The sequence below is a fragment of the Dromaius novaehollandiae genome, chromosome W (genome assembly GCF_036370855.1).
Source record: "Dromaius novaehollandiae isolate bDroNov1 chromosome W, bDroNov1.hap1, whole genome shotgun sequence".
NCBI lineage: Eukaryota > Metazoa > Chordata > Aves > Casuariiformes > Dromaiidae > Dromaius > Dromaius novaehollandiae.
Window position 1 is genome coordinate 28,756,758 of NC_088130.1, and position 13,796 is coordinate 28,770,553.

A 13,796-nucleotide genomic window follows, 5' to 3' on the forward strand; every position below is an offset into this window, starting at 1 on the left:
AATGAAGGAAATGAGCATTTCTGATTACATTGAAGCTGGGATGTTTAGCTTTCTTTCAAACTTTTGCCCAAATTCGGAATTGGAATATGACTACAGGTACAAAATATTCCTCTGTATTCAATGGATTTGTCTTGAAATGACCATTAGATTTGGTGCTTGGAGCTTGTGCAGTTGCATGGTTTATACGAGTCTGGTGCAGTCAGCTGGAGGAGTGACCACTGGGCAGCTCCTCCGGCAGCGCTTCGTTTTGTAAGTGCCACTTGTGCTTCAGGCCCACGCTCTAAGAAAACATGTATGTTAAATGGCACAGAGGTTTGCCAGCATCCTGTAATTAAAAGAAAGAAAAGGGATAACCGATACGCAGATAAAGCTGATGTTGCCATTGAAATGAAATTTGGATGCTATCTTAGAAAACATATGTTCTTGGAAAAGTTACCGTGTATGTAAAGACTAATTACCTTTATAAATAAACCTGACTTACTTATATTTGCCTCATCAAATATTACTAGTTGCCACTGTGCCTTGTAAGTGTCCATACCAGCATCCTCAACTGTAGATGTGATTCTTAACTTCAGCCTTTCTTTCCCCTTCCTTTCTGTTCCTTTCCCGAGAGCCCCTATAAGACACGGGCTGACAATCCCTTCACTTTGCCCCGCTTTATCTTTGCTTCTTGGTCTTCAAAGTCCCCATTGCCCTCACGTGAGAGAGCGAAGGGATGGGGGAAGGTGCCTTTGGAATCCATGGTATACCTCTTAGGGCAAGGTGCAAATTTGTAAATTCATAGGGACTATATGAAGATCTAAGCCTACTGTTGTCAATTAAAAAAAAAAAAAAAAGAGTTAACTCACTATTGATCCTTGAATTGATTTTGAGCTAGAATACGTGGTGTAGGTAAGCATCCAGTCTTAAAGTAAAAACTTTGGATGACGAAAAAGGCAGTTCCATAGATTCATCGTTCCAGTGGTTAAATTCCTTTTTTTTTTTTCTTTTAAAAAATAAATGTCTCTATTTTCAGACTGAATTTGCTTAACTTCAATTTACAGCCTTCCAGGATCTTGTCATGCCCCTCCCATATAGGTAGATTATAGCCCCCTGTAAGAAAATGTTTTCCTCACGTAAGTGCCAAGAGACTCTGCTCAAATTACTTCTCAGCCTTCACTAAGTAGATTAATGGCTTTATAAAGAGAGGCTTAAGAAGCTCAGTGCATATACTTTAAGCATACCAGACAATCCAGTTCATCTCCTATAACTTAACTTTCCCTACCATTATTTAACAATATTATTTACATTTTTCCTATTGACAAAGGAAATTGATGGTAAGTTTGCCTAACAGCTGAATTTCTGTAAACCACACTGAATGAAACTGATTGTGCTTCCAACCTTTAATTCCTTTATAGGTGGATGAATAAAGGAATTAATTCAAAGCTCATATGAACCTTTCCAGGCCTGGAGGTTTTTTTGGGATGTGGTTTTTATTTTTGCGAGATTGGTATTGCTGAATAAGCCAATGATTACCTGTGATTGCTCTAACTGTACTACATCTGTGAGCGCTGCCTGCACTTAATCTGGAGAGTGAATTTTGGGGCAGGAACATGGATTCTCTTCTACAGAGAAAGTTAGTCTAAATATGTGCCAAGATTTTTGTTTATATGGTCTTTGTTAACAGTGGATATCATACAAAGAGAATTATATTTGAAGGATAAGATAAGACACTTCTGAGATTTTTGTGATCTAGAATATGCTTTCTGGTTTAAAAAAAGAAAAAGTGATTTGTTTATAGACTGGCCACATAACAAGGAACTTTTTTGCTTTCAGAGATGTTTACAAAGTGAACAAGTCTAGAACTGAACTGTAATACAGAAAACAGCTGTGTGAACTCAGTGTTATAGCTCATAAAGTGAACTAGTGTGTGGCAAGCTCAAAAATGAGAACATACTTCTGGGGGTTTTGGTTTGGGGTTTTGGGGGTTGGTTTGCTTGTTTGGTGGTGGGTTTTGAACATATAGATTAAGTTTTAGGACTATTTCTCAAAGTATTTTGTGGATGCTGGTTCTTCATAAGTTCAGAAAATAACTAGACATTTCATGGAAGAAGCTTTTCTCAAAAGTCGTTAAACCCAAAGACCCCTCCAGTTCAGGAAGCCTGGCAGCTGCGATTCACAGGAGGCCAGGAGCGTGGGCTGAAAGGCAGGCCACTGTGCTCTTGCCTTGTCCTTATACTTCTGCCCAGGCTACTCTGTGAACCACTGTCAGAGAGCAGATGTTAAAGCAGAAGTCTGTCCCGGCATAGCTGTTGTTAGGTTGCAATAATTGACAGTCCTGTCATAACTGTCAGAGTGGCAGAACACAAGAATCAGCTCTCAGAGTTGAGCTTCTTTTCATGAAGTGCCAATTTCCATCTTCTGTGGATCATATTTAGGGAAGAATGTAAGCTAGTGCAAATTTAATAGACCTGCAATTGCATATAGTTGAGATTCTGACCATCTTGAGGAGGGAGATTAAAATGGGACATCTGATAATGCCATACCCAGTTGCCCTTTTTGACTGATTCATTCCGTCACCAGGGCTGGTAGTATGAGGCAGGAATATATGGTCTGTGTTTGCTCTGCTAGTCCCTCAAATCTCATTCCAGTGTAATGAGATAAACAAACTCTGATTCTTATTTATGAATTGCCTGGAAACTGTGACACTTAGGGAGCTATTTCACAGCAGATCAGACACTCCTGTTTATGGGGCAACAGTCTCTGAAGAGCAAGGTGGAACCACAACAGCTTCAGGAGCTGTGGCAACCCTGTCAGATCCCTGATACCCTAGTTTTTGCAGGTCAGCTGGTCTAGTGACTCTGGGTTTATTTCTGAGAGACTGATTAAAGGATGGCACAGCTCCTGATACTCACTTCATCTCAAGGTATAGTACTACTTTGAGTCTCAGCTTTGCAATACTTTTCAGTTACTTTTGTTTACAAATATGCTATGTGGTCATATTCAGTAAAAAAAGCCTTCCAGATGCTGACAGTGTTCTTTATTGAAAGAACACTCTTAAGTAATAGGAGTGAATTAATCCCTGGTTTGGATGTGCCTTCCTTTGGGTGTGTAGTCCCATGAAACAGCATGCTGATAATATTCCTTCCACAGGAGGAGATGGCAGAGCTGAAGGCTCAGCTTTATCTGCTAGAGAAAGAGAAGAAGGCGTTGGAATTGAAACTGAGCACCCGAGAGGCCCAGGAACAGGCCTACCTTGTCCACATCGAGCACTTGAAGTCTGAAGTGGAAGAGCAAAAAGAGCAGAGAATGAGGTCTCTCAGCTCTACGAGCAGCGGCAGCAAAGACAAGTTGGGCAAGGTCAGGAATTAAAGCAAGTCCCCAAAACCAGTGTAAACACAGCTTATTGTGCCCCTTCCTCCCTACAACATTTAGCATGTTAGTCATTCTGCTCTCCTTCTATACGTGCATGTCTTTTCCTTCAGTTGTTAGATGATTCCTTCCATCCTGTGATTTATGAGCACTTTGCAGAATTACTGTTAAACCTGGGCTAAGATAAGGTTGCCGTTCTTGGGAGGAGTACAACAAAGCGATTCACAACTAACATACAAGCTGCTGTGGTTGAGCATGTTGTGTCTCGCTTGTTGCCAGCCCTTGGAAGCAGACAGTGGAAGAACGTCTAAGCAAAACACCCTTCCCCGTCCCTCCCCCCAAGACTTCAAAACCAAAATGTGATAAATTGGAGGTCATTTCTCTATGAAACACCTAGAGCATTGTAATTACAATCTCTGTTTGCAAATCAGACAGTCTGTAATGATTTGAGAATGAGGATTTTTTTCCCTTAATATGAAATAAACAGATCTCTGCATTTTCATTCATAATTTGCATGGAGAAATGTGATACCTAGAAGAACTTTAATCCTGTTCTTTTAGTGCTGTGTCCCCACAAAACCTTGCTAGTGTGATTTAAACCGAAAACAGAACTGCTGTAAGACTGTGTCCTTCTTATTTAAGTGTTTTTGGCAAAGCATCATCTGGTTTTGGGTTTTGGGGTGGTTTTTTTTTTTTTTTTTTTTTTTTTGATCCTGTGCTGCTTTGCTTCAAGTGTGGTGTCAAAAGCACGTAAGGCACCAGGAATTATGCATGCTGTAATCAAATTCTGCAGATCAGTGTGCTGTGGTGGTTTGGAAAAGATGTAGAATGGTCTGCAGTGTGTTAACCTGGTAGTCTCTTTCTTGGTGTATTGATACACTGCCATGTTTTTGTGACACTGTGGTGTTTATTACACCTCCATTTTTAAAGTAGCTGGGAATTCAGAGGTTTTCAGAGTTCTTCTATAACTTCAAATCCTGCCTCATTTCTCAGGAATGCAGTGATGGCACCGCAGCACCGTTAACGTTAGCTGAGCTGAGACCCTACAGCGAGAGTGAACTGACTGCCGAACTGACAAATGCGCTCAGGCGGTAAGCAGCTCCCTTTACTGGAGGCATGACTTGTTCTGTAGGTCTTGGGAGAGATTGAGTTCTGAGCCTTAACTCGTACCCTGGAACGATTTTAAGAACTATCACAGATTTTTACTTTGAGAAGGAAAAGGATCAAAGTTTGTTTTTGTAACCTTCCCCTCCCTTCTGCTGCTGTTATTCAGTAGGTAAAGTCCTTCCATGGTGCTCATCTCCAGTGTCATAAAGCTTCTCTCAGGTCCAAATGAACTTAATCCTTAGGAAACCTTTGAAATGTTGGGAATTACTGTCCCAAATTTAGGCAAGAGGAGTGTGAGGACGAAAACAGTGATGTGACTTGCTTGAGGGAATGCAGAAAGCTGATAGTAGAGATGGGATTTGAACTCTGATCTTTGGTTAAGAAGATTGGTTGTAGATTAGAACTTGGGGGAGAGTTACAGGAGTGGGAATTACAGTGATTTTGGTGGTACAGAGACTGCCTTCACCTCCCTGCGTATGTAAGCAGAGCCATGGTTTGATTACAAAGGAACACTGTTGTTTGAAACATTAGCTTTCTGACAAGAGAAAAAATTGATGTCTTGACAAACTGTTTTTATCAACAGCCAGGTTTTAAGCCAAAGCTTTCAGTATGGTTGTACATTAACTAGGTGTTTGTGCAGCAGTTTTCACTGCACCAGATATGTGGTAGCGTTCATGACAGAGACACTGTTTCAGTAGTCACTTCAATACATATTTCACCTTTTTTAGGACATGACCATCTAATTTCTAACCTGGTTATTGTATTTTGAGCCTGTCTAAAATGCTGCTAAGGATTTTGGTTGGAAAGAGTGCGTTTTGCTTTTCCGGCCTTTGAGCCCTCTGTTATGGTGGAATGTCCTCTCCAACAGCTGTTGCGTTTCATTCTTGAAGCACTTTTTTCATAGGTGCAGCTCATAGTGTGCCTAGGGACGCTTAAGCCTAAAAAGGCATTATGTAAAAATGTGAGATTGTCACCACTGCAAAATCAATACAGCTTATACCATTTGCCTAATAGTCTGGCAGTTGCTGAATGTTTAGTTTGCCTGATGCAGGAAACAAAACTTCTGTGGTTAAAAAAAATGAAAACTGTTTGTGAGTGGGTGGATAAAACTCAACAACGAAGTAATTTAAATAAGCACTGTACAGAGCCTTTGGCTTCCCCCACTCCCCCCAGGCTCCAGTGCTGGTGTGAGCTGCTCCATTGGCCTTTTCTATCTTCACTCATGCTGTAGCTTTTTCCTGTTGTTGTTATTTGCCTCTGGTTTCAAGAAGATGCCAGTGACCTTAGTTAGCAGAGACTTGAGTAAAGTCATGAAATGTGGTTTGCTGACTACACAGAGAAAAAACTTTGCTTTATCTACTATGCCTTAAGTTGATTAGCATGGATTTCCAGCTAGGGGCCTAGCAAGTACCGTTTGTCAGGCAGAAATGGGAAAGAAAATAATCGGATTAAACTGTACATAAATTTTGGAGTGAAGGCTCTCTGTGTAATGGAAATATGACTGTACTGAATGTGACTGCTGCTGCCAGCAGGGCTTAAGAGTGATTTCTGTGAGCTGTGTGGACAGGGCATTTTTCTCCCCAATCAGTGTGCCAGCCAAGTCAGGCTAAATGCTTAGTTTCTTTATCCTGAGGTCTTCTGTCTGAAAATCAGTAGAAAGTTTGTCTGACACTTGGGGAAACCATGCTGGGACCTGGTTAGCAACAGCTATGCTAAAAAATACCAACAGTTCTTATTTCTGGTCCTGGCGTTAACGGACTCTCAGATATCTTAGTGAGGTTTGTACTATCATGGATTCACAAAAAGGAGTTTTAAAAATAATTGAGGTGTATTTCACCCTGTGCAAGCGCTACAACACAGAATGGTCAGGACTAACTTGTGGCAGCTTTGGGCACAAAGTGGATTTAACTCTCTGTACTTAGCAAATGCCGATTCCTCAACGCTGTTTCCACTTGTGTGGAAAGAGGAGTGGCAGCACCCTCCGTGATCCAGGAGGTCCTGGAGGCTCCCCCAGCACCCTCCTTCCCCACTGAAGGACTGGGGGCAGAATTTAAAATAAAACATATTTTTTCCAGTTACTGTTTTTGCTGGGGGCAGGTGGGGGAGGGAGATGTGAAACAAGCGAGTGCTTCCACATTGAATCTGAAACCTAGGGGCAATATTTAAACACAAACACTTGGGAGTATTTCATTGCTGGTTTTAATTAGTGCGCGCATCCAGCCATTGGACCTATCTGTTGTAACTCCAGGCAGTAGATCCTGGTGCAGGGAACAGTGGTTGCTAGGACAGTGGGCTCAGACTTGACACCTCCCAAAAACCCAGTTGCTTTTGAATCTTTACCCTGAGTGTGATTTCCATCAGCAGCCCTGCTTGCTGCCCCTCTCCCTGTGCTGCCTTCCCAAAGGCAGAAGCCCTGGCAGCTCCCCACTTGCCGCTTTGCCGGTCTTTCCTTCTGTTGCTGCAGGGCTGTCACGTCTTTCTCAGTTAACTGAAACAGAGTGAAACCCAAATAAAACTGCGGGAGGCACTTATGGCCTGGGTTTTGGGGTGGTTAGGAAGCACTCGTGTGTTCATGGTCCGCAAATGGCTTTGCAGCAGAACAGTCTGGTCTGCCGAGGTTGCCTGTCTTCCCTCTGCAGGCACGGATTTTTCTCTTACACCTGGAGTCCGTGTCTTGGAGCTCCCTGAGGTGTCACTGGCAGCGCCCGCCAGGGGAAGTCCAGGGGAGGGGGGAATTCAGCAATTCTTCATTTACTGTTTCATCACATATCTGTAGTACTCAGGATATCCTATAGCTGTGTTCAGCATCAAAACCAATCATCAGGGCTTTCCACAGAAACTGTTTTCCTTTTCCACAGCCAGCCATGTGTTAACTAACAGAAATGTAAGTTATCTGCAAGTTGCACATTGTAAAAGTTGCATCTAGATTACTGAGTTTCCAGTGTTGCAGGCTAGGACTACGAATTTGGAGACATGTTCTGTTCCAGGCAAGTGTGAATATTTTCTGCCAAAGAGTCTTCAGCGATTTTTTCCCTCCCTCCTTTCTAATAGGCTGCTGGAATGTTTCAATGGATATGAAGCCTCTAAACTTCAGTTTCTTGAGTCTGACACATTCATAAATGAGTTTTTTGGCAGGAAATACTTTATTCTTGGGAGAGTGAAAATGCATTCCCAGCAGCCTGATGGCCTGGCGCTGACGCCCTTGTGGGCTGTGCCAGAGGCAAGTTTTATGAGAGAGGATCTGGTCTGAATCTCCAAAAACCAGGAATGTTGCACTGTCTCTGAGGGGAACCTTAAAATGACATGTTCCTTGCTGGCAAGTTCTGCTGTGCTGCTGCAGGGGAAAGGAGAACTGTAGATTACTTATTTAAGTTTCCAACTTAATAGGCACATACCACTATAAATGTATTAGATGTGTCAGGGAGGAAGAAATAAGAAAACTTTCTGGAGGGAGCAGTCTTGTTTTAGCAGGTGACACAAAGTCTCTCCCCCATCTCAGTTCTTTCAGTCTGTGCAAAATGGCCAAGCTGGCCAGGGCGAAGCTTCTCCCTCTCCCCAGCCTTGGCAGAAGCATTCTGATTGTTGAGGTCCTCCCACCGTCTCTCATACTTCCACTTGCCGATAGATTTTGTGTCTGCACAGAGCTGCATTTTATTTATGTATTTAAAGAATCCTTTGTAACTATTAGAATATTTGGGCCTCAGTTGGGTCATTAGTGGCATGAAACGAGGGTCTCTGATTGCTGTGCAGGGTTACACGAGTTAAGAGAGTTCTGTCAGTCTCCCCGTGTTTCAGTATCTACCTTGCAAAAGGGTAACTTTCCGTCTGGCACCACAGCAGAGAAGCTATACGTTTACCGTACCTGATGACTTTTGAGCAAAAGAAAACTTGATAGTGATGCTACCAATGAGGAAGTAGCCATGTAGATAGAAAAGGGTAGTAATCAGTAGGACTGGCAGTTATCTTCTCTAAACAGAAATGTCCTAGGTATTATATTTTGCACAAAGTTATACCACTGCCTCTCCAGAAGTGGAAACTCCATATATATCTAGTAGTGCATGGAAAAGTTGTCATACTGCAGTAGCTTCTGTATTGAGACACAGTAATGCTCTTTGTCGACTCAGGCCCTGATGGCTGCCCCGGGACCACAGTCCTGTGTTGTGCCAACCTTCTTGGTTTGGGAGAGCAACTGTTTCAACAGAAAGCCGTGCTGCGGCATGGCAGCGACTCTTTCTGGGCACAAAGCCAGTTGGAGTTGTATCAGGCCACTTTTTTATTTTAAACTTCCACTGACCTCAAGTGTGATGACATCTTAGTTCAGCTTGGTTTTCAAGGGCCCCCTATTTTCGTGATAATGGGTTGCAGGAGTAGGTAGAAGCATCTCTGAAATTCAGCCCCATCATGCTCATCAGTAAGGCTAGCTCTTGGAAATGAACACAGGAAGGCCTAAAGCCCATCATGTGATGATGTTTCAGGTTTAAAATGTCTGATAGGAAGTGATTCAGTAAAATTCTCTTTCTGTTTGGCCAAAACGGAGGTTGAACATACAGCAGCTAAAGGCGGGGGGAGCGATGGTATTTAGGAGCAATGGGTGAGTTTGTCTAATGCCTCGTCTGCTGCTTTTTGTCAGAGTTACGCTGTGTTTGCTTGTTTCTGTCCTGTCACTATCATATCCGTTAAACGGGGAGATGTGGAGCTCTGAAGCATTTGCAGGCCTCGCGCTGGCATGGACTGCAGCCACGGCAGATTTCGGGGATCTGCGTTTTTTCATGACTCTGCAGCCTCCTGCTGTGGTTTCCCTTGGCCGCCGGAGGGGCTCGGGAGGCAGGGGGTGTTTGTGGAAATCCCCGCGGAGCTGCCTCCCTGCAGGAAGGGAATGAGTCATGGTGACATGAGGGACAGACTCCTCAGGCGCCTCGGGTAGCTATTTTTTCTGTGCGCTTCACAAATAACTGTCATTTTCCTTTTCTTCTATTTTTGACATGGAATAAGTAGTTCTCCTTACCACTGGGTGGTTATCTAATTGCTGCGCTGCTGTGCACTTTGACATGGCTGTCACAGGGAGCCCCGAATAGCTCCAGGTCTGGAAAACTTCCGGGTCGGGCTGGCAAAGCTGGGTGGGAGGTTTGAGTGCCGAGTGCGGCAGGCGCTCGACTGCCTCCCTCCCAGCCCGTCCGCCCTTTCTGCCCCCAGCCTGGGGTTTCCGGGACCGCTGCTGGCCTGTCGCCCTGCTGCCGATGTAACACGTGTGTGTGATACCCACCGATTTCTGAGACCAGCTCCAAGCTTCTGACAGTCAGGAAAAGAGTAATAAAATGTTTTACACCAGCAAAGCATGTTCTAAAGCATGCACCATCTTCTCCCTCCTCAGGAAAGCATGCCTCTGTACGGGTAGCGGGCAGCGTTGGTGTGCTGAGGTCCGTCAGGGCTCAGGCGGTGAGGTAGGAAGACATGGGATCTGAAGAGGTTAATTTTAAGACTCTTTTGGCCTTTGCATAGTGTTGTTATGTTGTTCCTCTGAAAAATTTCTGTTGTATATTAGGTGCTTTCCTCAGTGGGCCAACCCAGAGCAGTGAGGCAAGCATGCTCTTGAATTGGCTTGGGGATTCTGCATGCAAGTCTAACATAAGACGTTAGTTTAAACTGCTGATGAAAAGAGGATTAATCTGCATTCATTTTAAATGCCCAGCTGTGAGCTCCTGAGAAAAGGAGTGGAACGCCTAGGAAAAACAAGTATGTGTCATCCTATTTAGCTGGCAATAGAGGAGAAGAGCCAGAGAGGGCTAAGTGAGGCGGGGAGCCATGTTTCTGACAACAGGAGGAGGCTATGGGGAAAGGGCCCGGGAGCAGAGTGGTGCGTGCCTCTCCCTCAGAGGGGCTTCGCGGCTCGGGGCCATGCAGGAGATGCGCCCCTCCTCCCCCAGTGCCACGAGCGGGGCTGTCGCGCTCGGGGGCAGCCTGGGTACGGGCGCACCGCTGCGCCCGGCTTTGTGTGTGCAAAGCAGGGGGGCCGCCGCGAGCTGGAGCTAGCGGTGCCCGGCTGTGATGGGCTCCGCTGCTGGCAGGCAGCGCTTCCTGGCGGGGAAGAGAGGATGTTCCTGGGCACGGCAAGGCGTAGGATGGTCAGGCCCCAAAGGGCCCTGACTCCCTCAGCCCTGCTATAGAAACCTTTCTCGCCTCCTGATTTGGAGAGACCTTGTGCCTTTTTTGCTGCAGGTTTGGCAGGAGCCGTGGGTGCTCTTGACCCCAGGCAGACGGAGCGAGAGGTGATAGCTGTGCTTGCTCACCGGGGAAGAGGTGGCGGGGCTAGAAAAACCCAGACTGGCGGGATCTGTGTGTTACCAGCACAATAGACGTTTCACTGAACCTACTGTTTTTCAGTGGGTGTGAGTGTGGGCTGTGGGCTCTGATTGCACCTGTCCTGGGCTTTTCCTTGGGACCAGCGCAGTCAGGGCTTTCCCCAGCTGACTTCTTGAGTGCCCTGCAGCAGGGAGCCCTTGTAGCACAAGTGAACCGTGCTCTCAGATGCACGAGAGAGTACTCTCGTACTCTCTCGTTTCCTGCCACTGGGGATATGCGCTCGTTTTCTCTGTGTTCATGAGGTGCTACTGTTGTGTTCTCCACAACTCCAGCAGCCAGCTGGAAGAGGGACTGTTGAGAGCAAAAGCTGTGCTGACTTCTGCAGTCCAAATGACTGAATTCGGGGATCCTAGAAATCATGTTCTGGAAATACTCGCCTCTCCCTCTCTTCTTCCCATCAAAATGCAGACATGAGTGCTTTCTCAGGATCCGTATTTATCTGTGTTGCAGCCCAGGGGCACAGTAGCGGTGTGGGTTTGGCACATAAACCTCTGTGCTAGTTCGTTCCCCAGGCCCTGGAAGAAGATTGCCTGGCGGGGGGAGGCCGTGCCGCAGCCACAGAGCTTTTCTGATCGGGATGATGTTCGCATGGTTGCGTGACATGCAGTTCCAGCCCAGGTTTGCTGATTAGAGACGCTCTCATCCTGGAAAGATACTGCATTATGAACAGGACTGTTGTTTTTAAACTGAGGTTTATGTAGCGCTCCAGCACATGCTGTCAACTCGCTGCATTGCTTTCCATGAGAGTAAGGTAAGAGCAGGCAGCTGTGCTCTTTTCACTGACTTCTTGACATCAAGACAAGGCAACAGAACTGTCTGGATCTTGCCGCTGCGAATTGGGGAATACATATGTTAAACAGGTATGATCTACATTTGAGGCACCTAGCTTTGAAGCATTCCCCCACTGTTCAAAGCCTGTTGAGCTAGATGGCTCAGAAGTGACATGTGGAAGTTGTTTAACTAGCCTGGGGTAGCCAGCAGTGCGCTGGTCCTGCTTCTTTGGCAAGCAGCAAGACAAAGATATTACAGACCAGATGTGAAGAAATACTGTAGATGTTTCAGTTGAGTTGAGCATGAACATTACTGTTTGAGAGGTTTGTTTGCAGAAACAGAGACAAAAGGTGATGAATTGTCTTTTCGAATAGCACTCAGCAGCCAATCTTTATCATGTGGGAGAAGTTCGTCCAAGTCTTTCTGTTGTTTCTTTTCTGGTGCCTTGTCCACTAGGTTTTTGCTACAGCTGGGTGTTACGAACTTCAGCTAAAATAAATTGTTTTAGCTGAGGACTGTGCATAGTGTGCACAGTGTGCACAGACCCCTGGGACTGTGCATAGTGTTTTCAGGGCAATACCTTTTCTCGTACTTAATGTTAAATCAGCCTATCATTTTTAGTTTTCTTCTTCATTCCCCCCTGCCCAAAAAACTACAAATGTTTGTTCCAGCCGACTTGCTGTTCCTGCTGGGTGGCAGGGCAGGGTGCTGTGCTGCTGGGCCACCTCCAGAGCCCCTGCTGCGCAGTTCTTTGGGACGGGCAAACACCAGATTTGTGCTGTTCGGTTCTGTTCTTATATGGCTCTCACCAGCGGTGTCACACACGTGGTAGATAATAGGTCTGACTTCTGCTGGGTCTGATCTGTTCTCATTTGATCTTATAGTGCAAGTAAAAACTGGATTTTTTAGTTCCTGTTTTCTTTGCAGAACATAAATTTCAACTATAGACTGTTCTAAGTGCTTCTATTAGCTAAAACATGGTATAAGAAATACATTTTATATTTGGAGTAGAAGATGGTGAGCTATTAAAGGGAAAAAAAGTAACTTGAAAGTTAATGTTACTTTAATGAAAGGATGCTTAAAGAATACTGAGGATTCTTTATCAACAAGGGCTCTCCTATGTCCTTTTTCATCTGCTTAGTAAAGAAGTGTCAGCAGTGTACTGGGATAAATGGCTAGCTTGGAATATTTCCCTGATTTATTTTGTCAAAGCCCTTCTGCCGCTGAAGAGGGACACAATGAAATGTGCCACATGGGCTGCCTGTGTCTCTGGTTATGAAATGCTGCCGTTGCCAGGCCAGCCTTGGAAGCGCAGGCTAGCGCAGCGGCGATCTCGGAGTATTAGCGTGGTCTGAGGGGAACGTTGGCAGGTTTCACCAACTCTGGGGCAATAAACTGGTGTCAAGCTCTTTAAATTTAGAGAAAGTCTTTTGCTGTCTCAAAGTGTAGCTTGAGTTTGCAGAAGTGCTTTTCTCTAGTTTTCAATGACCACCTATAAGGTGAAGTACACTGGCAAATCAGGGGTGTTCATTTTGGTTTGGGTGGTTGTTTTTGCCCAGCTGTCAGCCTTGCAAATGCAGCCTTGGCTTGGAAAGCTTTACGGAGCGTTTCTCTTCTGGAGCATCCATTCGGGCAGCGAGGGTCTGCACGCCAGAGCTTGCCTCCGTAGTGGCTTTCTCAGCAGCTGCTGTTTTTGGAGTGAGCGTCATCAGTGCAGAGCCCTCGTGTTGGGATTCTCCATCTCTGATGAGTGTCCTTTCCCGGGGGCTCAGTGGGCTTGTGTGGGTGCTAGCGGCAGCCTTACCATTGAGATGAAATCCAGTTTACTCCCGCTCAGCAACACTGACCTGTGCCACGAAAGCAGGAGGAAAAGCCTCTCACGGCAGGGTGGTTCTAAGCAGTAAAGCACAGACATCTGGCTCCACACAGACCAGGTTCCCGGATGTGGGGCTCGGCATTACAAAATTTAACTTTGTTCCCTTTTTCAAATCTCATAGTTTGGTCTCTGTGCTGCCCACACTGTGAGGGTGCGCCACAGAGAAAGGCTCCTCGCTGTCCGCTCCAGAGCCCCCGGGCGAGAGGGGGGCTGCCCCTCTCGGTGTTGTGGCTGGGGGCTGCAGCGCAGCAAGGGCCCGGGGCTGGGCCTCGCCGTCAGGGACCTGCAGGCCGCCCACTTGCTCCCCTGGGCCAGGAGGTGCCTTTTAAGGA

General features: G+C 45.7%; 1 protein-coding gene across 7 annotated transcripts in view; it reads left to right on the top strand.

The window, feature by feature from the left end:
• LOC135323433 (colorectal mutant cancer protein) overlaps positions 1-13,796 on the top strand; it is a 217,777-nt gene that overhangs the window by 198,444 nt on the left and 5,537 nt on the right. For all 7 annotated transcript variants that reach the window (XM_064499775.1, XM_064499777.1, XM_064499778.1 and 4 more), the window contains 2 exons: positions 3,133-3,339; positions 4,344-4,441. In XM_064499775.1, the coding sequence (XP_064355845.1) occupies positions 3,133-3,339; positions 4,344-4,441 (305 nt within the window). The remainder of the gene's footprint in view (positions 1-3,132; positions 3,340-4,343; positions 4,442-13,796) is intronic.